At 50.2% G+C, this 23,437-nt stretch overlaps 1 protein-coding gene across 1 annotated transcript in view; it reads left to right on the top strand.

Moving 5' to 3' along the window:
• Card11 (caspase recruitment domain family member 11) overlaps positions 1-15,355 on the top strand; it is a gene marked incomplete at its 5' end in the record, with an annotated part of 40,585 nt that extends 25,230 nt beyond the window's left edge. The window contains 11 exons of the mRNA XM_035444148.1: positions 447-579; positions 1,864-2,065; positions 2,273-2,399; positions 4,155-4,395; positions 5,294-5,390; positions 5,765-5,860; positions 7,392-7,527; positions 8,806-8,985; positions 9,623-9,747; positions 13,895-14,010; positions 14,789-15,355. Of these exons, the coding sequence (XP_035300039.1) occupies positions 447-579; positions 1,864-2,065; positions 2,273-2,399; positions 4,155-4,395; positions 5,294-5,390; positions 5,765-5,860; positions 7,392-7,527; positions 8,806-8,985; positions 9,623-9,747; positions 13,895-14,010; positions 14,789-14,993 (1,658 nt within the window). The remainder of the gene's footprint in view (positions 1-446; positions 580-1,863; positions 2,066-2,272; positions 2,400-4,154; positions 4,396-5,293; positions 5,391-5,764; positions 5,861-7,391; positions 7,528-8,805; positions 8,986-9,622; positions 9,748-13,894; positions 14,011-14,788) is intronic.
• Between the last annotated feature and the right edge of the window lie 8,082 nt (positions 15,356-23,437).

Below are 23,437 nucleotides of genomic sequence, written 5' to 3'. Positions count from 1 at the left end.
GAAATAGGCTGTACTAGATGTCGTCTTCTGGCCTCCTAACTCCCTACCTATCTGGTGAGGCTCCTTAAGAAGAGAGGCAGGGGGATGTCTATTTTGAACTTTACCATCTATCCTGATGGCAGGAGACAGGCTGGGTGGAGTCAGGCTGCAGGATTCTGATCCCAGATCCCTGCATCTGAGTACACACCTGTAATCCTAGCACTTGAGAGATGGAGGCAAAAAGGTGGCAAGTTTGAGCACAGCCTGAGCTACATGGTGCAACCCTGTGCTCTCTCCCTCTGGAGGGAGCTGACTCTCTTCAAATTCCAGTCTACAAGGCTATGCTACAGGGTTATTCAGCTCCAGGAGGCACTGCCCACTCAATGTCATGGGGTGGGTGGGAGGGATGGCCCTAGGTGCTTCCCCTAATGCACCTAAGTCCTGAAAAGCTCCCCACTCCTTTGCAGATGACAATCACGAACGCTACTCCTTCGGGCCCCCCTCCATCCATTCCTCCTCCTCCTCACACCAGTCAGAGGGACTGGACGCCTATGACCTGGAACAGGTCAACCTCATGTTCCGGAAGTTCTCTTTAGAAAGGTATGGAAACAGAGCTATGGAGACAACTCAGTGGGTATAGGACTTGTCACATATGCATGAAGACCTGAGTTCAAATCCCCAGAACCCACCCACGTAAAAAGCTGGATATGGTGGCATGTGTTTATAATCAGCAAGCTCCAGATCCAGTGAGAGACACCAAAAAACATGGAGGACTGAGGAACAATGCCTGAGCTTAACCTCTGACCTCCACATGCACGAGCACACATATACACACACTGTTGTAATAAAAAAAAAGGGGGGGTAAAATAAAGACACGAGAAAGACATCATGCAACAGAGTTAAGCAGAGAGACTTTTTATTAGGGCAAAGGAATCATTAAAAGGAGAAAGGGGAGTGGGGAGACCAGCCTCTCCAGACAGGAGCAGTGGGAGAGAGGGAAGAGAGGGAGAGGGGGAGGGGGAAGAAACAGACAGAGAGGAAGAGAAAGAGAGAAGGATGGGAAGTGGGCAGGGCCCTTTTAAAAAGGAACATAGTGAATTGTACAGGTGGTGCTCTTAGTGGCTGCAGCTGAGGGTGTTTCCTGTCAGAACCCCAAGAGCAGACCAGTACAAATGCCTAAATACTAAACACACACACACATACACACACACACACACACACACACACACACACACACACACACACACACACACACACACACCAAGGGAACATATATAGGACCAGGGATAGGAGTGGCCAAATTGGGGCTCAAGGATGGTACCCCAGACCCTCATCTTCTCAGTTCCCTACAGAGGGGACCATCTGTGTGCTCCAAGACAAAGTTCAGGGTCTCAGTCACTCAGACTAGGGATGTGGCTCAGTTGGGAGGATGCTCACTCAGCACACATGAATCCCTGTACTCCATCCTCAGCACCACAAATATCAAGCAAGATAATACACCCATAATCCCATCACTCAGGAGGTGGAGGCAGGAGGATGAGGAGCTCAAAGTTATTCTCAGCTAGCTAGTGAGTTGGAAGCTAGTCTGTGATACACAGGAACTATCTCAAAGTGGGTGTTGGGGTGCACAGAAAGAAACACTCCATCTGTTCCTTGTCTATCCGGGATAACAAACCTAGACACACAGAGGAAAAGGCAGGTAATAATCCTACTTCATGGGGCCTGGAAGGTGGCTGCAGACATCAGTCCCTTAGAACCTGGAGGCTCCCAAGCCTCCAGGACACATGCAGCCATGCCACCAGCATCCTTCCCCAGCATGCTAGCATGTCCTGGGTTCAGCCCTTCTCTTTTGAACCCAACTGCCTATTTTATTTCCCAACTCAGGCCCTTCCGGCCATCCGTTACATCTGGGGGCCATGTTCGGGGAGCTGGCCCCTTGGTGCAACACACAACCCTGAATGGTGATGGACTCATCACCCAGCTCACCCTGCTGGGCGGCAATGCCCATGGGAGCTTCGTTCACTCCGTCAAGCCAGGCTCGCTGGCCGAGAGGGCTGGACTGCGTGAAGGCCACCAACTACTGCTGGTAAGAGATAGAGGGGGAAGCTGTGGGGGTCCCCAGGCCCTTCTCTTCTACATGTGCACATGTGCACATGCATGTGTACCTAGAGACACATGGACTCCCATTGCATGAGATGCCTCTTTGTCTGGAGAAGGATGCTCCCATAGGAAGCAGCCTTAGCCCCACCACGCTGCTACCTATCCAGACGAACTGCTTGTTTTTGTCCTGAAGCTGGAAGGCTGTATCCGAGGCGAAAGGCAGAGTGTTCCATTGGATGCTTGCACAAAGGAGGAGGCCCGTTGGACCATCCAGAGGTGCAGTGGCCCCATCACCCTGCACTACAAGGTCAACCATGAAGGTAAAGCCTGAATCAGACCTGGTCCACACAAGAGTGGGGTATAGGACTCATACCCTTGCTTATCTGTGCCCCATGAGGAATGGACCACACCCCAACCCAAGAGGAAATCAGTGATAATATCCTCTTGGATGGGGATGGCAACGCTCTGTGTCACCCTGAACCAAGTCCACAAACCTCCTAGGGAAACACAGAAGACACAGCTCCAGAAGCCTGGCTCACCCTCTCCCTGCAAGGGTGACTGCTAAAGCACATCTGGGTCCCTGGCAGGCAGCCCTACCTCCCTGCCTGGCCCAGCCCCCACCCCCATCCCCCAGCAGCCCTTCTGCCTGGTGATGACTTGGATTCTCATTCTCACCTCTGGGTTTTCCTGCGTGATTGCCTCTGCAGCTGGGTCTTATTTTTAACCACAGTAATCATGAATATTTGAGCAGAGCATAAATAGCCCAGCCCGCTTCTCCAAGCCACCCTCCTGCCCCTTCCCAGCAGCACCCTGGTGCAGAGGATAACACTGTGGAGCCCAGTCACCCCCACTCATGGGACATGCTCCTACCAGCTCCTGAGACTGGGCTTCCCAACCATGCACAAAAGATAGATAGATAGGTAGATAGATAGATAGATAGATAGATAGATAGATAGATAGATAGATCTCTAGGAAACCCCTTACACTTGGGTCACAGGGCTGCACAGTGAATTGCACCCCTAGAGGTGAATGGCAGCATAGCACTTCAAGCTAGATTTCTGGGAAAGGCCCCTATCCCCAGAGTAGAGCTCAGACTCAAGGATGCTGGGGGTGGAGGGAGTCCAAGAGGGTTTGAGCCAGTGCTGGACTAAGCTAAGAAACCACTGAAGGACCCATTATAGAATCTCTGTTTCTCCACACTAACCCAGCTGCCTGGAATGTCCTTTGGCCATGGATGGCCTACTAGGAGCCTGCTTGTTACCACACCTACTGTCATTGGGGTTGCTTTGGAGACAAATTATAGATGTATACCATAGGTGTTCACTGACAGCTTGTGGCATTTATTATATTCATGCCGTAGCCCTCAATGCCTCCAAAGTTATTTGCAAAATTTTTCTCAAAAGACCAGTAATATTTGGCCTTCATAGCTTGTGCAACAGTCCTATTAACCTAGAAATGCATTTGGCAGTAGCTACTAAAGCTCCCACACAGATTCATAATGACCTGGTGACTTGACTTCTGTATCCACATCCAAGAAAAATGAGTACATCTGTTCACCAAAAATAACATATCTGAGTGACTCAGCAGTGTGGAATACTATAGAGCAATGAAAATGGATGTGTGCTATAACGCTGTGACTTATAAACATAATGTTGCTCAGTAGCAGCCAGAAGCAAAGGAGCTCACAGTACTTGTTTCCATTTGTACAGCATGAGGTACAGATAGCTAGGGCAGGAGGAACCAGAATAAGGTTAGCCTGAGGGGCCTACCGGCAGAGAGTTCAGAGCAGGAGCGATCCACGTGTATGCATTTGTGAAAATTCACTAAGTTGAAAGATGTGTATAGCCTACTGCATGTTAAGTACCAGTTGGCACGTGCCTGGTAATGGTCGAGAAGGCATGGAGAGCACAATACAGATGTTAATAAGTTAAACATTGTGGCTCAGCATAAATTTTAGCTTCAAGCTTCCTGGAACCCCACAAATAGCATGGCTGCCTGTTCACAAGGAGGAAGGCAGGTGCACAGATGAGGTCATCTCCAGGGCGCTTAAGTGTTTGAATTGTGTCCCCCCTCAGGCTACCGGAAGCTGCTGAAGGAGATGGAGGATGGAGTGATCACATCGGGGGACTCGTTCTATATCCGCCTAAACCTGAACATCTCCAGCCAGCTGGATGCCTGCTCCATGTCCCTGAGGTGTGACGATGTGGTTCATGTCCTGGATACTATGTACCAGGACAGGCACGAGTGGCTATGTGCACGAGTTGACCCCTTCACAGACCAAGACCTGGACATGGGCACCATCCCCAGCTACAGCCGGTGAGTGGGTGGGGGAGGGGGCGGGGGCAGCTCTGCATTTCTGTTACTTTAGGGACTTCCCCAGGCCCAGCAGCCTCCTCAGCCTGAAGAACCAGGAGATGCTGCTACCTCTTTCTGTATAAGGCATCCTTACCCTATCGAGAATGGCGCTGTATCCTTACAAAGGCTCCTAGCACCCTCATTCTGTCCAGTGACCACCAGGCATGCTGTAGAGCTCTCTACCTGGAACCACACCCCAGCCCCTCACTGGGGGATTCTAGGCAGGGGGCTCTACCACTGAGCTTCATCCCCAACCTGATTTCCCTTTTTTTTAACTTTTCAATAGAGTCTAACTGAGTTATCCAGTCTAGAGTTGAACTTGCAGTCTTCCTGCCCTCAGTCCTTCCCCCCAAGACAACTAGGATGACAGTTCCACCTGGCCTTTGCTTTCTATCTGAGGTCCATGGTCAGGGAAAAAGGGATGGACACCAGAGCCCTGGGGCATGTTGGGCAAATGCTCTGTCTCTGAGCCATGACCCAGTCCTTTAGTCATTTCTTTTTTAATCATCCTGGGCTGAACCCCAGCAGGTGTCAGAGCTATTTGGGTGCCTGTACTTCCACACAGTGACACCTGTTCTTCTGGGCCCTTGCTGCTGCTTGGCCAGTCACCGGCAAGTGGGTCTTGGCCAGTCAGATGGTCAGTGCAAGGCCATGACCCCAGGTGCAAGGTCATGACCCCAGATGCAAGGACATGACCCCAGATGCAAGGACATGATCCCACAGCTGGTCTGCAGGACACTGTACTCCAAGCCCAGTGGGAGCCCAGTGTTGCACTGTGACTCCTGAAGCCTACTTCCTACCATCTGTGTCTGTGTGGCCCAGTTCTAACCCTGATGTTGCTCCCATGTCCCCTCCCCAGGGCTCAACAGCTTCTCCTGGTGAAGCTCCAGCGACTTGTTCACAGGGGAAGCCGGGAGGAAGCGGACAGTGCTCACCACACCCTGCGCAGCCTCCGGGTAGGTAAAGGGGTGGTAGGGACAGGGGGCCTTGCAGCTTCCCTCTTCCTTCCTGCATGTAAGCGGCAGGAACCAGCCATGTGGTCATGTCCTCAGGAAGATACATTGCAGGACATTTGGTTGTTCGAGAAAGGAGACCTGCCATGAGCCCTCCCCAGCTGTAATTTAGGGGACTCAAATGCATCTAATCCTACTCTGGTCTCAGATACAAGCAGTTGCTCCCTCCCAGCCGCTGCTGCCTAGCTGCCAGTCTTTGATGCTGCACCTTGACACTCAGGCTGGAGGGGACTTGGGGACAGGTGTCCCTCTTTCTACAGCAGGCTCACACTCAGGGCCCCTTGCTCAGCCCGGGCTGATTGACAAACTCATTTCAGAACACCCTGCAGCCCGAAGAGACGCTTTCAACCAGCGACCCCCGTGTCAGCCCCCGCCTCTCCAGAGCAAGTTTTTTCTTTGGCCAACTCCTTCAGGTAAGGCTGGTGATGGGAAGCCTGCTGACTTTTCTAGTGTAGTTTGCAAGGGGCTCTGCCCTCTTCCTACCAAGAAGAGATGCCAGCGTGGAAATAACAAGATTTTGTATTCCTGTGCCTCTTGTGACTTCTCACAGTGCCTGGTTTGTTCCATCCCATTTTATCCTCATAGTGACAGGTCTGTAGACAGACTCCATGCCTGCTGGAAGCCAGTCTCACTTTCATAAAAGATTTGAAGAAACTTCAGGCCAAAAGAGCTTCAACAACTCAGCTGCTAAAATATGATAGAAAAATCAGATGTGCTGAATCAGGAAGAGAAAAACGAACCCTCCAGATATTTAGGCCAGTTTACTTCCTCTGAGGGAATGTTAAACTTACCTGAGCATCCCAGCAGCCAAGGAGATAAAGGGAAACCCAGCAGATTCCTTGAATCTTACCTGTCTGTTCAGTTCAGATCTTCAGGACTGGAAAAAAGTTTTCCTCCTTGTGCTTAATTTCAAAAGAAAAAAATATTTGGGGGGGTGGATAGTACAAGGACCACGGACAAGCCTGTTGTATGATTCCACATACCTACAGGTTCGGTCTCTATAGCCATTCCCATATTGATGGTTGAGAGAGGCAAAGAATGTGAGCGTGCAGCCCAGAGCACATTTCCTGTATGGTGCTGCATTAATTAGACTCCAGTGCAGCTAGTGCACCTTGACCCCAAAGCCCAGATGGACACAAGTATGAGACAGAGACAGACAGGTGGGAGGGGACCCCCTCAGAGCACAAGGCCTCCTAAAGGCAGGATTATCTACCATGACACTGTTAGGCCCATGTGTCAACCTGAGTTTCATCCAAAGACTCAAGACTAAGCGAGGGAGATGTGACTCAGTTGTTACAATGCCTGCCTAGCAAGCATGGAGCCCTCAGTTCCATCCCCGGCACCACCTGGTGAAGTATGCTTGTAATCCCAGCACTCAGGAAGTGGAGGCAGGGGCATGTGAAGCTCAAGGTCCTCCTGGGCTACATACATAGCAAGTTTGAGGCCAGCCCTCCTGTCTCCATATACATTGAGGCTGGTGCACGACAGTGCTGGGCAGGCTGCTGACTCTTCTGCAGAAGGAAGCAGGAGAGATGCGAAGGTGCCCAGGGGCATTATGGGAGCCTGGACTCTGTGCCAGAGAAATATCTGTGAACTTTGTGAGGGAGCCATGTTCCTTGAACCCAGAGGATTGTGAGAGCAGTGTGGGGGAGTCGGAGGGTTCTAGCATAAGAACCCCAGGGGCTGCCAGCCAGGGTCCTCACCAGCTAGAACAGGAGCTGCAAGAGGTGTCTTCATGGGACAGTAGCTAGAGTATCCCCGGGTCTCACACAGGATCTGGCTCTTTACAACAGAGGTGCTCTGCCCTGGGCCCCCAGAGTAGAGTCAAGGTTGGAACAAAGGCCTGACTGGTTTTATCTGCCTGGTGCAGCTCAATTTGGCTCAAGGCTGGAAGCCAAGAGAATTCTGTCCCACTCTCTCGTCCTGCCCTCCTTCTCTCCACAGTTTGTCAGCCGGTCAGAAAACAAGTACAAACGAATGAACAGCAATGAACGTGTGAGGATCATCTCTGGGAGCCCCCTGGGGAGCCTCTCCCGGTCCTCACTGGATGCCACCAAACTCCTGACAGAGAGGCATGAAGGTATGTGATGACCTCCTACCCTGTGGCCCTGTCATCTTGCCACTTGGTCCTCTCTGCTGCCCCTCACTCTCCTGCCTTCATCCATCTGTCTGCCTGAACCATCACATTACTTGGCTGTTCTGGGGGAGTCCCTATCTTCACACCAGACAGAGAGGGCAACACCAACCAAAGGAGCAAGTCCAGCCAAATCTACTGTGGTGAACCCTGGAGTTTATTGGGTCTGGTCACGGGAGCATCTTCAGAAAGGTCCCACCACAGCAAGGGTGATGACTCACAAAAGTGGTGTTCCCGAGAGAGTTCCTGGCACAACTTAAAGAAGAGTCTCGCTCCCCAACAATTGTTTACTGCCTCTGTAACCTCAGAAGGAAGTTTGCATGTGCATGTGTGTGGCCATAGAAGCCAGAGGACCTCTGGTATTGTTTTCAGTCACCATCCACCTTAGTGGTTTTGTTGTTGTTGTTGTTGTTGTTTTAGTTATGATTTCTGTTTTATTTTACTTTTCATTTACATTTTCATTTACTTTCTTGCCACATGAGTGCCGTACCCACAGGGACCACAAGAGGGCGATGAACCCTCTGGAACTGGAGTTACAGGTAGTTGTGAGTTACCTGGTGTGGATGCTGCAATCTGAACCCTGGTCCTCTGCAAGAGCAGCAAGTGCTCTTTAACTATTGAGGGATCTCTTCAGCTCCCCCACTTTGAATTTGAGACAAGCTCTCTCATTGGCCTGGCCACCCTGATGAAGCTAGACTGACCAGCAAGCCCCTAGGGATCCCATATACCTATCTCTGCCTCCCCGGCACTGGGATTATAAGTGTGCAAACCACACAGAATGTTTACATGGGTTCTAGAGATGAGTGCAGGTCTTCACACACTTTCACAGCAAGTGCTGTGCCCACTAAGCCTGCCCCAGCCCCTCAGTTCTGCAGGTTTCTGCACCAGGCATGAACATTTCAATCAGAAAAGTTACCATTGCATAGCTGACTCTACTCCTGGTCACAAGCCACACTCTTATTCTAAGAAGATGTCCCTGGTCTACTGAGGAGGCCCGTACTTTGGGACCCATGAGGGTTCCTGTGTGTTTTGTGTGTCTCCCCCACAGTCTCCTCAGAGGCATTGCTGGGTGCCCAGAATAGCTACAAGATACCTGTGTCCCTTCCCCCATTACCAGAGGCCTCTAGACTCCATGGGGCCATTATGGTGGCAAAGCCTCCATACCCTAAATGTGCCCTGGGGCAGGGCAGGCTCTGACAGCCCACTGCTTCTGTTCTCCCCCAGAACTGGACCCTGAGAATGAGCTCAGCAGGAACCTTACCCTGATCCCCTACAGCCTAGTGCGAGCCTTCCACTGTGAACGCCGCCGGCCTGTGCTCTTCACGCCCACCATGCTAGCCAAGACACTGGTGCAGAAGCTGCTCAACTCGGGGGGTGCCATGGAGTTCACCATCTGCAAGTCAGGTGAGCATGGCCAGATGGCAGAGGGACACAGGCCTCTGGAACCCATCACTAGGGTGACTCAGCCTCCTCCCCTTATTCTCCACTCCCTCTCTCCCATTGCTCCTCCCCTTCCTCCTCCTCTTCTTTCGGGTGCTGGGTAGATGGATGGGTGGATGGATGGGTGGGTGGATGGATGGATGGATGGATGGGTGGATGGATGGATGGGTAGGTAGATGGATGGGTTGGCAGATGGGTGGATGATGGATGGTAGGTGGAGAGATAGACCGAGGATTAATATACAAATGAGTGGGTAGGCATGTGTGGCTGGCTCCATAGGTGAGCTTCTTGGTTGAACTGTACTTGGTGTTGACCCATAACACCTGAGCTACTTTGTTCACTGACATGCACAAATGAAAAGCCAGAGCATGAGTGTCCACTAAGTCCCTGCTGCTTAGTCTTGCATAAAGAGCATGAACCATGGCCTTGATTCCACCTTGATTCCGTGTAGTAGAGAAAATGAGTTTCCACTTAACCATAGTGGGAATAGACCAGGTGGCTATCAAAGATGTGGCACCCAGGAGGGGACGGGTAGGGCCTGGAATGGATGACTATCACAAATAGCACTTGCCACCCTGGGCACCAACTCCCCTCTCTGCAGATATTGTCACAAGAGATGAGTTCCTCCGGAAGCAGAAGACCGAGACCATCATCTACTCCCGGGAAAAGAACCCCAACACCTTTGAATGCATCGTCCCTGCCAACATTGAGGCTGTGGCAGCCAAGGTGAGGGACACTCTGTGAAGCACTGGGTCATGGGCAAGGGTGGATGGCCACAGGTATGGCCATCCTTTCTCCCTACTCAGGGCCCAGGTCACTCTCTTCCTCTACCCTTTGTCCTCAGGTCTCTGATATGAGCTTGTGTTTTGAAACTCGCTGCTGTTCTGTTTCTGCCAATGGCCTGGTGTTGGTTCATATCAGCTAAGGGTGTGTGTGTGTGTGTGTGTGTGTGTGTGTGTGTGTGTAAGAGAGGGAGGAAAGAGAAAAGGAGGGAGGGATGGGAAGACAAGGGGGAGAGGGGAGAAGGAGGAAGAGAGGGACAGAGAGAGAAGCGTATACTATTGTACTTTTCTTTCCGTCACTGTGATAAAGACCATGGAACAAAAGCAACTTGGGGAGGAAAGGGTTTATTTCATCTAACAACTCTCAGGCCACACTCTATCACTGAAGGAAGTTAGCCCAGAAACTCCAGGGAAGAACCTAGAAGCAGGAAGTGAAGCAGAAGCCATGGAGGAACACTGCTTGCGGGTTTGCACCTCATGGCTTGCTCAGCCTGCTTTCTTATACAACCCAGGACCACCTGCCTAGGGGTGGCACCGCCCACAGTGGGCTGGACCCTTCCACACCAATCACTAATCAAAAAAACGCCCACGGATTTCTTTTTGGGCAATATGATGAAGGCAATTCCTCGACTGAGGTTCCCTCCTCCCAGGTTAGTGCATGTCAATCTGACAAATAAACAAGAGAACAGAACAGGGTGAGTGTCTGATGTCTCGCCCACTCACCCATGGGAAAGAAAAAGTAGAAGAGCCACAGGCAGCCACCCAGGAACATCACAGCATGCAAGTTAGTCACCTCTGGACCTGGATGAGGTGACCCTGAGTCACCCCCTGAGGAACAAGCTGATGCTGGTCAGCTGTAAAACATGGAGTTTGTCCTTGCTCTGAGACTTGAGAGTTATGGCAGGGGAGGGGACAGCACCCTTGAGGGTAGCAGGAACCATACAGCTGGGTGGTCACATGTACGCTTTCCCCACATGTCACTGGCATGCACAGATGAAGGCAGAGCCAACCTTTTTGCCAGCATGAACAAGGTTTTTGGTTGTCTCTTTTTACATCTGCATCAGAAGGCAGCATGTGTGTGTGTTCATGTGTGAGAAAGTGCATGTGTATATGTGTCCATGTGTGTGTCAAGATCAGACGACACCCTTGGGTGTCATTTCTCGGGCATCAGCCACTGAGGTGATGGCTGAGTTGGTTAATTGCTGCTGTGCAAGGATGAGGAGCTGAATTCAATCTTCAGAACCCACATGAATTCAGATCAGGCATGGTGGCATGTACCATAATCCCAGTACTAGGGAGGGAGAGACAGGAAGCGTGCTGGCTAATTTTATGTCAACTTGACACAAGCTAGAGTTATCTGAAAGGAGGGAACCTCAATTGAGAAATTGCCTCTGTTGGACCCAGTTGTAGGGCATTTTCTTAGTGATTGAAGTGTGAGGGCCCAGCCCATGGTGGGTGGTGCCATCCCTGGGCTGGTGGTCCTGGGTTGTATAAGAAAGCAGGCTGAGCAAGCCATAGGGAGCAAGCCAGTAAGAAGCACCTCTGCATCAGCTCCTGCCCCCAGGTTCCTGCCCTGCCCTGTTTCTAACCTGATTTTCTTTGATGATGAACAGCAATATGGAAGTGTAAACTGAATAAACCCTTTCCTCCCCGAGTTGCTTTTGGTCATGGTTTTTCACCACCACAACAGTCACCCTGACGAAGACAGAAGGATTCCCGAGGCTCACTCACCAGCACTAGTCAACTTAAGCAAATCAGTGAGCCCCAGGCCAAGAGAGAGACCCTGTCTCAAAAGAAACAAGGAGGCCTGCCCCTGATGATTTGGCACTACAGTTGACTCCTCTTGCCTTGCATTCACATTCACACACACAAGCACACAAAACATCTGAGCCATATTACATAGGAAATTAGAGACTATCCTGGGCTACCTGAGATCCTGTTTCAAAAAACAAAGTCAGGTCCTTTTAGGGAGGTCTTGTGACAGGGACGGGAAAGTGGGTGTGGTCACGGGCAAGATGGATTCTATAAGAAAAGTGGCACCCCACCAGTCAGGGTTAATGGGAGTTAGAGGAGCAAACAGTGAGAGGAAGGAAGTGGGGGCCAGGGGCTCAGACTGCATCTATCTTTAGCCTGGGGTGCCAGGACCACAGTGTGTGCAGAGAAAACTTCATAGAGTTTAGTAATACTCTATTCTTCCCCCCTCCTTTACCCTGCTCCCTCTCTGCTTTGTCTCTCTCTCTCTCCTCCTTCTCTTCCCCCTCCACCTCCTTTAGTTTTTCTCTGTTGCTTAGATTTGCCTGAAAACTATCTAGAATGTCTCCTGCCTCTTAAGGGACAGGGTTACAATCATGTACTGCTATGCTTGAGATAGATAGATAGATAGATAGATAGATAGATAGATAGATAGATAGATAGATAGATAGATATGTATAGATATATATGTATGGATATTCGGGTTTTTGTTTAGCTAGTTTTTTTAAGATAATTTTTGTTTAATTGTGTGTGTGTGTGTGTGTGTGTGTGTGTACATGACCACAGTGCCCACAGGGGTCAGAAGACAATATCACATTCCCTGGAGCTAGAGTTCTAAGTGGTTGTGAGCTGCCACATAGGTGCTGGGATCTGAACTCAGGTTCTCTTCAAGAGCAGCAGGTGCTCTTAAGCACTGAGCCAGCTCTCCAGCCTTTGTTTACTTGTTTTATAGATACCTTCTCACTGTGTACCCCAGGCTGGTGTGGAACTGATTATGTAGCCCAGACTGCCTTCCAATCACTATCCTCCTGCCTCTGTTTCCCAAGTGCTAGGATCACAGGTGTGTACCACCACACCTGAGTTTTTATATTGCTTCTTTCCTTCCTTCCTTCCTTCCTTTCTCTTTTTACTAGGTGAGTCCGGTCAAACTCAGGATGCTCGCTCCACCCTCCCATGGGCTGGAACTGCAGGCACACACCCCCATGCCCAGCTTTCTATGTTCCTTTTCTTGCTCAGTCTGGCTTGGTATTTTAGACAGGTCTCTCTCACCATGTAGCCCAGCCTGACTTAAAATTCTCAGTCATCCTGTTAGACCCCCGGAAAACTCAAGTATCCGGTGTCCCAGGCCACGACCACAGTCATCCCAATCACCAGGCGGATTCAAGAGCTTGCTGCAAACTGCATGAGGCTTTATTGTAATTTAACGAGCTAACCCCATGTTAGCTCGGGTCTTTCACCCACCCGCCATGGTGGATGGCTAGCAAAAGACAACTCCTAGGGCCTCCTGAGAGATCTTATAGGACAGCGTAAGGGGAGTGTCTAGGGGTATGCACAGGCTCACGATTGGTGTGCCTCCAGGCATGGAGGGCTTGCCCTGTGTTGATTGGTCAACTGGTTGTTATGGCCCATAGGCCCTCCCAGGGTGGTTGCTATGCTTTGTGCGTCATTGCTGTGCGTTTGTCCGTAAAGCACACCCAGGGTCGTAAAGCATAGCGCCACCAGCTAACTTCTGATTGGTTCCTTGTCACGAGGCAGGCACCTGACTTTCTAGTGACTAACTAACTTCTGATTGGTTCCTTGTCACGAGACAGGCATCTGACCTAGGCATCTGACCTCTAAGTGACCAAGGCAAGGTTATGGCAAGCATGTGTTCGGTGTTATGGCTGCCGAAAGGGAAGCTGGTCCCTTCAATCCTACCTCAGCCTCCTGTAGATTAGGAAAGCGGTTGTGCTTTTTGTCTCTTTGATAGAAAGTTTGACTTTTTTTATGTGATGCCTTCAGCCAAGTGGGAATCATCATTTCCCACACATAGCAAGCTCCTGGGTAAGCAGGTGGCCTCGAGGTCCCTCCAGGAAGCCTCTCTTCCTGGCATTACCAGGACCCCCCTGCAAGACTGAGGGGCAAGTGTCCATTGCAAGCCCCCCACCCCCCACTCCCCACCCCCATCCCCGCTTGGGCTGGACCTAGGAAGTCCTGTCAATGCGCTCTGCGGGGCTCCAGCCTCACCGAGGCCCACTTTTGAAGTTTCCTAGTTCGGCCTGGCACCCAGGCTTGGCCTGGCACCCACGAGGGTGAGTAATGCGGGTGACCACTGCTGACTGTAGCTGCTGTGCTTGCAGAATAAACACTGCCTGCTAGAGGCTGGGATTGGCTGCGTTCGTGATCTGATCAAGAGCAAGGTGTACCCCATCGTGCTGCTCATCCGGGTGAGCGAAAAGAACATCAAACGGCTCAGGTAAGAGTGCCCCGGCCCCCGCGCCTGGCCCCACGCCACGCTCTTCCCAAAGCCCTGGATGCTGGGGCCTATGACGCTGACCCTGAGCACAGAGGGCCAGATGCATGCTGGGGCACATGCGTAAGACACAGTGGGATGAGTGTGGTGGTCCGGATAGGGTCTATCAACTTCCTGTCACTGAGATGAAGTACCTGAGGAGGAGGGAAGTGGCCAGATGTGGTGGTGAAGGCCTGTCTATCATCCTGGCCACTCGGGAGGATCGCAAGTTCGAGGTCAGCCTGGTAGAACAGTATTCAGCCTTGAAAAAGGAAAAACATTGTAACTCCTGCCACAATAGTGACGCTCAAGGATAGGATGCTGTGAAATCAGCCCGGAGGACAGATACCATGTGGTTCCACTTATTGGAAGTCCCTGAAGTATCAGAAATGCAGAGCATTCATTAGGAGCCAGGAGTATGGGTGGGGTGGAGTTTGTGTTTAGTGGGGACAAAGTTTCCATTTGGGATGATGACCTGATTCTGGAACAAAACGGGTTCTCACCGCATAGCCCAGGCTAGCCTTGAACTCACGTTAGCCCAAACTGGTCTCAAACTCTTCAGTGGTGTTAAGTACACTCACTGCTTCCCGAACTCAGAAGGTGGAGGCAGCAGATACCAGACATGTATAGTCCAGTGGCCCAGGCAGGCAACTACGCAATCCGGGCTTCTGTCTCACACTGTAGGCATCCAGCCCTGCAGCCTCCCCACGTCTTCCCTTGCCATCTCTCCCCTCACCCACAGGAAGCTGCTACCACGACCAGAGACGGAGGAGGAATTCCTGCGTGTGTGCAGGCTCAAAGAGAAGGAGTTAGAGGCGCTGCCCTGCCTGTACGCCACCGTGGAGGCTGAGATGTGGAGCAGCGTGGAGGAGCTGCTCCGTGTCCTCAAAGACAAGATCGTGGAGGAACAGCGCAAGACCATCTGGGTGGATGAGGACCAGCTGTGAGCCCATCTGAGTCTGAGCCGCTGGACACAGACGCGAGGATCCTGGGCCCCTGGCAACTAAGTCACCAGAAGCCACCTAGTGGAAGGTCAGGCCCTGCTGGTGTGAACAGAGATGAGCAAGCAAGCACAGGATGCTGAGCCTGGGGCCCAAACCCAGCAGCTCCTCAGGAGGCCAGAGCAACCGTTGAATGTAAATGCATGGGACAGGGACCAACTACCTGCAAAGTGCAGGCCTCCAACAGTCAGAGTGGCTGCCAGCCCTAGAGGAAGCACAAAGCATACATTCCAGGCAGACTGGGTCCTGGGAGACAGGACTCCTGCCGTGCCCTTCTTTCTCTTGCATTAAATTTTCTCCAGTTCTTCCTTGTAGATCAAATCCTTTGCAGGGGTTCTAATCCCACACTGCCTCACTGGCTGAGGTTCCTTCCAGCAAAGTCAGTGGAGGCAGGAACGGGCTGAGGTTTCCAGCATGCCTATATGCTCTAACTATAGTCACTAAGTATAGTTTCTCAGCTAGGGGTGGGACCTCAGGAGCCATACCCACCCCTAAAGGCTGTGAAGGCATCTTCATTAGCTTAATTCTAAATAACCACAGCCCTGTGAGTTCATGAGTGCTATGTGTTGTTGTGTCCAGACAACAGCATTTCACAGCTCTCCTCCCCATACTCAGACTTGTGCAATCTACACACACACACACACACACACACACACACACACACACTTGGCGTGGGAGGGTTAATATAGATGCCACACCCACAGCTGATCAATCACAATCACTTACTCTCAGTACTCACCAGTTACCAGTCTGGGCAGTAACCACTGCCCGATGCACACAAGAGCTTCTCTGACCAGGGTTGAGAGCAGCGCACTTCTACAGGTACCTTATGGTAAATATCACAGGTTGAATCTCCACTGGTTTTATCGAATAATCAAGATATCAATTGTCCTTATCTTTGTTATCACTTTTAAAAGGGAAGGGGGAGGGAGTGGCTGGAGAGATGGCTCAGAGGTTAAGAACACTAGCTGCTCTTCCAGAGGTCCTGAGTTCAATTCCCAGCAACCACATGGTGGCTCACAGCCATCTTTAATGAGATCTGGTGCCCTCTTCTGGCATGCAGGCATACATGCAGTCAGAACACTGTATCCATAATGAATAAATAAATCTAAAAAAAAAAAAAAAAAAAAAAGCATAGTGCAGCTTCTGCCATTTTCAAAAGATACCCAGTGTTAGCAAGCAGGGAGTGATTAGCCAGGAGACCCAGTGGGTACTGATTCTCTCTCTGTGGCCTCATGTCCCATCTTTAGTCTGCCAAGTAGTCAGGCGCCTTTCAAATCAACAGTCCTGGCAGAGCCAGGAAGCGCGAAGCCTTCTCTTTCCACAACAGCCCATGGAAACAAGCTAGCTGCTCTGGGTCTGTGGAGGTCCAGCTGCAGCCATTTAAGTCGAGATAAAGCACCTAGTGAGGAGCCAAGGGGCCGAAGGGCCAATGCTCTCACCTCGACAAAGCCTGAAATGATGGTAAATTTCCTCCAAGCAGAGGCCATCGCACTTCCACTTAGAAGTCTCGCCAAGGGGACAGACGTGACCAGAAAGGAGTCTCAGATAAAAGGTCTGCTGATGATTTATTTCTATTTATTTATTTAAGTTTGGAAGCCTCAGGCTGGCTGGGCAGAAAAATCAAATGTACTTGCATGGAGTTTGAGGGGAAGAGTGCAGAGTGAAGATCTGGGAAAGGAATGGATGTCAGGTGTGTTCTCTTCCTCCAAAGATGGCCAAGCTCCAGCATGCAAGACTGAGGGTAAATCCAGGGTGACAAGGGTGGAGATGGCATGGAGGGATGGAAGGAGGTTCTCCCCGATACCCCACACTGTCTACATTGATCTCAAGTCAACACAGTCTCAAAGTCCCCAGGCTCCTGGGCCTTGTCCTCCTTCACACAGGGCTACACAGACTTATCAGGGCCTCTCTGAAGGAACACTCACATGAGGGCAGAGCCAAAAGCTGTGCAGGAAAGGGGGTGTGGGAGGCAAGAGGAGAGAGAAAGGGGTGCTTTCTATATTGTCTGGATGCAGTGTTATGAATGAGGGGGCAGGGTTAGCACCCCTTCCCTACCCCCACTCCTTTAAATCCAGTGCCTGGTTCAAAATCATATTGAAAGTTTCCAGTTTAACATTTAGTGTATACATGTGTGTGCTATGGCACACATGTGGAAACCAGAGGGCAGATTGCAGGGGTCTCTTCTGTCCTTCCACCATGTGGCCCTCGGGGATCAAACTCAGGTCACCAGGCATGGTGACCAGCAACTCTACCTGCTGAACAATCTCACTTAGCCTTTGTTCTCGGGGTGTCACTGCTGACCCTGCCCACGATTTGTCCTCTCCATGGCTGGGGGCTTCAGTCAGAGGTGGCTTGACTGTCACCGCTCTGGGGAAGACCCCAAACATAACAGAGCCTGGAACGAGTAGGAAGCATCAAGTAGCCAAATGCTGCAAGGCCAGGGGCCAGGGCCAGGGTCAGTGCACAAAAAGCCGGCCCAGTAGTGCCTCCACCACTCAGAAAAGAACCTGGTATTTGGGAATATTCCAAGCAACGTTTTAGAGCCTGTTGCTGGCATCCTGTGGACTCAAGGCTGCCAAAGGCTAAAGGGCCCAGGGTCCATGATCCTTTCTGCTATCTTACAAAAGTGGCCCTGACCCTGTGCATGGCAAGGAGCAGGCTGTTTAGCAACCTAAGCAGTTAGGACTACAGATCCTATAACCGAAACTAGAGCCCAAGTTGCTGGGGATGTAGCTTGGCTGGTAGAGTGCTTGCCTAGTGCTCAGGCAGTAGACATAGGAGGATCAGAAGTTTGTGGTACAACCTGGGCTGTGTGAGACCCTATCTAATAAATAAATAAATAAATAAATGTTCTAAAAGGACCTTAAGGAACTAGGGATGATGCTCAGTGGGTAGAGTGCTTGCTTTACATGCATTAGTCCCTGGGTTTCATCCTCAACACCACACACACACACACACACACACACACACACACACACACACACACACGTACACACACACACACATACACACAAACACACACACATACACATGCAAACACATACACACACAAACACACATATACAAACACACACACAAGCATGCACACACACACACACACACACACACACACACACACACAAACACAATCTGGAACCTTGGATACCTGTCCCAGAACTTACCTCTGAAAGAGCTCATGTCATCCTGTCCCTAGAGACCCTGGCTGCTCCAAATGATCAAATTCATAGGCCGCATGTTGTCCTTTCCTTGGTTGGAGATGAAGGACACTCTGGTGTGAACAGCTGGGCTGGCCCTGGTTCTCCCTGAAGGATGCCAAATCCCTTGCTGCAGTTGATACTCCCTAGGTGGAGAAAGACACCCAAAAGGAGAGAGCACCAACCCTCCCCAGGCCAGAGTCAGTCCCAACAGTGCTCCCAGCCCAGCAGAGACAGCACTCAAGTTTTCAGAACTCTGCTGTATTTGGAGCCGAGGTTAATAAGCAGATGTCGCTCAAGGGAAGGTGGCTTGTGAAACCCACCCCAGGCAGCTTGTGCTGGTGCAGACAACCAGCAGAGGCATGGGCCTACAGATTTGGAGTTGGGGGCTGAGGGGGGAGGGGCAGGTGGCAGGAAAAACCTCTGGTGGCTGACTGATCTAGGAAATATTCAGTTCCTGTGTCCATCAATCTGGCCTCAGTCCTTCATACTTTATTACTGTCACCAGCCTGCGGATTTACAGCTGTCTTCACTGGAATTACCATCCGTGAGGCATTTTCCAAGGGCTCTCTCTCTTTCTCTCTTTCTCTTTCTCTCTCTCTCTCTCTCTCTCTCTCTCTCTCTCTCTCTTCTCTCTCCTCTCTCTTCTCTCTCTCTCAAGAGAGGAGGAGGAGAGAGGGAGGGAGGGAGGGAGAGAGAGAGAGAGAGAGAGAGAGAGAATTGCTTGGAAGGCTTCTGGCACCCTCTAGTGGTGGGAATGACTTTGCTGTGCATCTGGGTGTGTATACATGCTTATTTAAGTTGTATACATGTGAGGATGTTAAGGTGCACATGTTTACATGTGTGTTCCAGCACATGTGTGTATGCACATTTGAGTTCATGGACAAGTGATTGTAGGGGGGCACTCAGATGTTCACTCATGCTAGGTGTTGAGGGTCGGATCTGTGGGGGACACATTTGGGCACCGTCTCAACATGAATGCCTCCAGCGGCCTCAACACCTCCATGCTGTGATAGTCATATGTCCCTCAAGCTGAGTAAGCCCAATCTCCAATGACTGTCCCCCTCAGACCCACTGATCCACCTTTCAGACTGAGAGGTGGAAGTCGGGAAGTAGGGGCGAGAAGGAAACCTTGATTTCCTTACCCAGAATTCTACAATCCTAGATGTCCTAATCCACAGAGATGTAGCATGACCTTGTCACACCTTTTGTGCATAGTTTGCTTGAGCAGAGCTAACAATAGAAGCAGCAGGACAGCCATTTGGGGCTCCTGACCCTTCCCCACCCCACCCTACCCTAAAGGCCAAACCCTAAAACCATTCCTCAAAATCCTACTGTGTGGTTTGAAAAAAAATGTCCCCATAGGGTCATAGGGAGTGGCATTATTTGAAAGGATTAGGAGGTGTGGCCTTGTTGGAGTAGGCATGGCCTTATTAGAGGCAGTGTGTCACTAGGGGGTGGTCTTTGAGTTTCAGAAGCTCAAGCCAGGCCTAGTGTCTCTCTTCCTGCTGCCTGTGGATCCAGATGTAGAGCTCTCAGCTACTTTTCCAGCTATATATCTGTCAATGTGCCACCATGCTTCCCACCGTGATGATAATGGACTAAACCCTGAACCTGTAAACCAGCCCCAAGTAAACATTTTCCTTTATAAGAGTTGCTTTCCTTTATAAGAGTTGAAGGGTGTCTCTTCACAGCAATAGAAACCCTAAAACACCTATTATCTTCAACTCTACCTCAGGGTGCTCTGTGTGGAAGAGAAACTTTGAAAAGGCCCTCAGTGGTCCCACAGATGGACTCTGGAGTCCATAGCTACTCCTGACTGCTTGCACCCCATACATAGTTCCAGAGAGCCTCGGGGCTTCCAGCTATGAAATGGGCTCAACATTATGAAACTGGATAACAGCACTGCACATGTTGCCTGTAGTATACACATTGCCACAAGTGCATACCTTTATGAAATGGAAAAAGAATAACCAATCAAATGTGGCTTTCTCAGTTAGCAAAAAAGAGAAAAGCACTGAGGTGGGACAAAGGGAGAGGGCATGTCCATAACATTTGTCACAATCTATTTCTTTATAAAACACAAGGGGAAGGGGCTGGGGACTTGGTTCGGTAGATAAGGAACTTGCCCCTCAAGCATGATGACCAGAGTTTGGATCCCCAGAGCCTACATGAAAGCCAGGCAGGTATGATGTAATCCCAGCTCTCAGGTGGTAGAAACAGGGGAAGTCCATGCCGGGCTAGCAACTATTCAATCAGAAAGCTCTGGGTTTGATTGAGAGACCCTGCCTCAGTAAATAGAGAGTGATCACAGATATCAACCTTAGGCCTGTACACACGCACATGCACACGCACACATGCAAACACATACACACTACAAATGCATACATACAATTCATATATGCACATATACATACCAAAGAAGAACATGCATAGGAAGTATTAGAATTCCATGGAACTGGAAGCCAAGAACATGGCAGGTTCATTCTATACCTCTACAGTTTTCTGTGTGTTTGAACTGATTTGCCCAGAGGCAGTACAGCCAAGGAGAGTGGTGCACACCTATTCTCTGAGGACTTTGTAGACAGAGGCAGGAGGATCAGGAGTTCCTGGGCTAGACAGACAGACAGACGGACGGACGGACGGACGGACGGACGGACGGGCGGGCGGATGGATGGATGGATGGATGGATGGATGGATGGATAGATAGATAGATAGATAGATAGATAGATAGATAGATGTGACATTAACCTTCAGAGGAGACTCAGGCCCCTTCAAGGGTGCTAGGATGGTGGATGTTGGATGTCCATCTCCCTGTCTCCACATCTGCTGTGTGTGTGATGTTTCACCTCACAGCCCCCTGCCATCCTGACCCACTGTCTCCATCAAACCTTAGGGATCTCCTTCTCCTTCCCCTTAACACTTAGTGGTTAACTCACTCAAGGGGCTCCACTGTCACTGAAGTGTGTACTCTGTAACCACAGCCTACTACAACCTTGATGCCATCGCAGGCAGGGTCTAGGGAGCTCCCAACATACAATGCGTGAGATGGCTTAGGGGGTAAAGAAAGTGGCATATATCCTGGAGATGACACGTGTGTGATATATAATATGAGACCATGAAATATATTGATGATCTTGATTTTCTGTTATCGTCTATCATCTGCAAGAAATGCAGGCTTCCCATAAGTTCATAAATTATGGTGATGCATACCCTTTTCTCTCTCCCCCCCTCCCCTCCTTTCTCTTTGGAAAAAAAAAAAAGAAACAGTTTCCCTGAATGTGATCCGGGCACCCTGGATCTTCCTGCTTCCCCCTCCTGAGTGCCTGGATTGCAGGTGTGGGCCACCACGCTTGCTTTACAAAGTTCCCTTTTATAACCCAACCACTAGAATTGATTAAGTGAGGTGACAACTGGGCAGATAGTCCCTTCCATAAAGTACTTGTTACTCAAGCATGAGAACCTGAGCTCCCTCAAGCCATGAAAAAAAGTCAGGGATGGTGGCTCACAGCCATCTGTAACTCCAATTCCAGAGGCTCTGCCGCCTTCTTCTGGCCTCTGTGGACACTGCACACAAATAGGAGGCATATGTGCAGGCAAAGCATCCATGCACATAAAAAATAAAAATAAATAGATATTTTGGGAGAAGATGGCTCAGCAGACAAAGGCCCTTGTCACTCAAGTCTCATGATCTGAGTTGGAGCTCCAGATTACATGTAAAGAGGGAGAGAGAGAACTGGTTTCATAATGTTCTCCTCTGACCTCCGCGTGCATGCTGTGTCTTGTGTGCCAACACCTGTACACGTGCACACAAAATAAACAAATAAATGTAAAGACCTAAAATAAAACAGGTCTTTCTGAAAACTGACAGCTCCTGGGGAGTGCCACCTAAACGTGAGCTCCGGTTGCCATATGCACACACATCCCCACAAATGTATGAGCATGTGTACACATGCTGCATACCAGGAAAAGTGATTATACTAAAAGATTAGCTGTGATGGCAGATGCTTTATGGGTGCTGAAGGAAGCTCTTTGCTCCAGTCTAGTGTCTGATTTTAAAACCTTTATTGCTGCCTGTGGGGTACACTCCAGTGCTGACTGGGCCACCTGGAATGTGGGACATCTTTTATATACCAAGGGACCAGATGCATACTAAATATCATGCAGGAAGTTAAGGATATACAGATGACAGAACCTCCCATCTCCTCCTCCTCTGCCTCCCTCCCCTCTCTCTCTCTCTCTCTCTCTCTCTCTCTCTCTCTCTCTCTCTCTCTGAAATTCCAGGGAAAACATCCCTCCCCCCCTTTCTCACATCCCTATCATTTCAAAGTAATCACAGATCTGCCTAAGCCCAGGTCCTGCACTGCCCCACCTCCCATTGATTAGCTGTGTAACCTCAGACAAATGTCTCTTTCTACCTGGGCCTCTCCACCTGCCAAATCAAAAGGTGACCTGGGATGTAGCTCAGTGGTAGAGCACCTGCCTATAGTACCCCAAGTGAGGGTCTTACTGTCTTCTGAAGATGTCTTCAGCACAGCCTGGGACTGTTTGTCCAGATACCTCTTCGATGGGCAGACCCTATGTCTAACCCAGGGTTGCTTCTGATAGATCCTACCAGCAGAACAGTTTCCTCCTGGAGCCAGTGGGTTTGTTCCTTGCTTATTAGAAATGACATAATCCAGTGGTTCTCAACCTTCCTAAAGCTGCAACCCTTTAACACAGTTCCTTATGTTATGGTGATCCCCTAACCAAAAAATTTTTGTTGCTACTTCATCTCTGTAATTTTGCTAGTTATGAATTGTAATGTAAATATCTGTGCTTTCCGATGGTCTTAGGCAACCCCTGTGAAAGGGTCATTTGACCCCCAAAGGGGTCGAAACCCACAGGTTGAAAACCACTGGCCTCACCAAACTAGCTGGCAGGTGGGGTAGGTGTCGCCCACACACAACACTCTGGGTAAAACTAGCCCAGATGCCCCAGATCCATAGCTGCACTTAGACCCAGTAACTCATGGACATCTTGTTCATGCTACAGGAAGCAGGGTGGTCATGGGAAGGGGCCCATCGGCCCCCAGGCATCAAATCAAAGGCAAGCTTTTCTCTTACAGGTGGAGGCCATTTGTGGGGAGTAGTACTTATAGGGATCCTCATATGTCTACCAACAGGGGCCAGCAAAACACAAGTCCTGGTTACA

This window comes from Cricetulus griseus, chromosome 4, assembly GCF_003668045.3.
Source record: "Cricetulus griseus strain 17A/GY chromosome 4, alternate assembly CriGri-PICRH-1.0, whole genome shotgun sequence".
Taxonomy (NCBI): Eukaryota; Metazoa; Chordata; class Mammalia; order Rodentia; family Cricetidae; genus Cricetulus; species Cricetulus griseus.
This window is presented reverse-complemented; position numbering and strand designations above follow the sequence as displayed.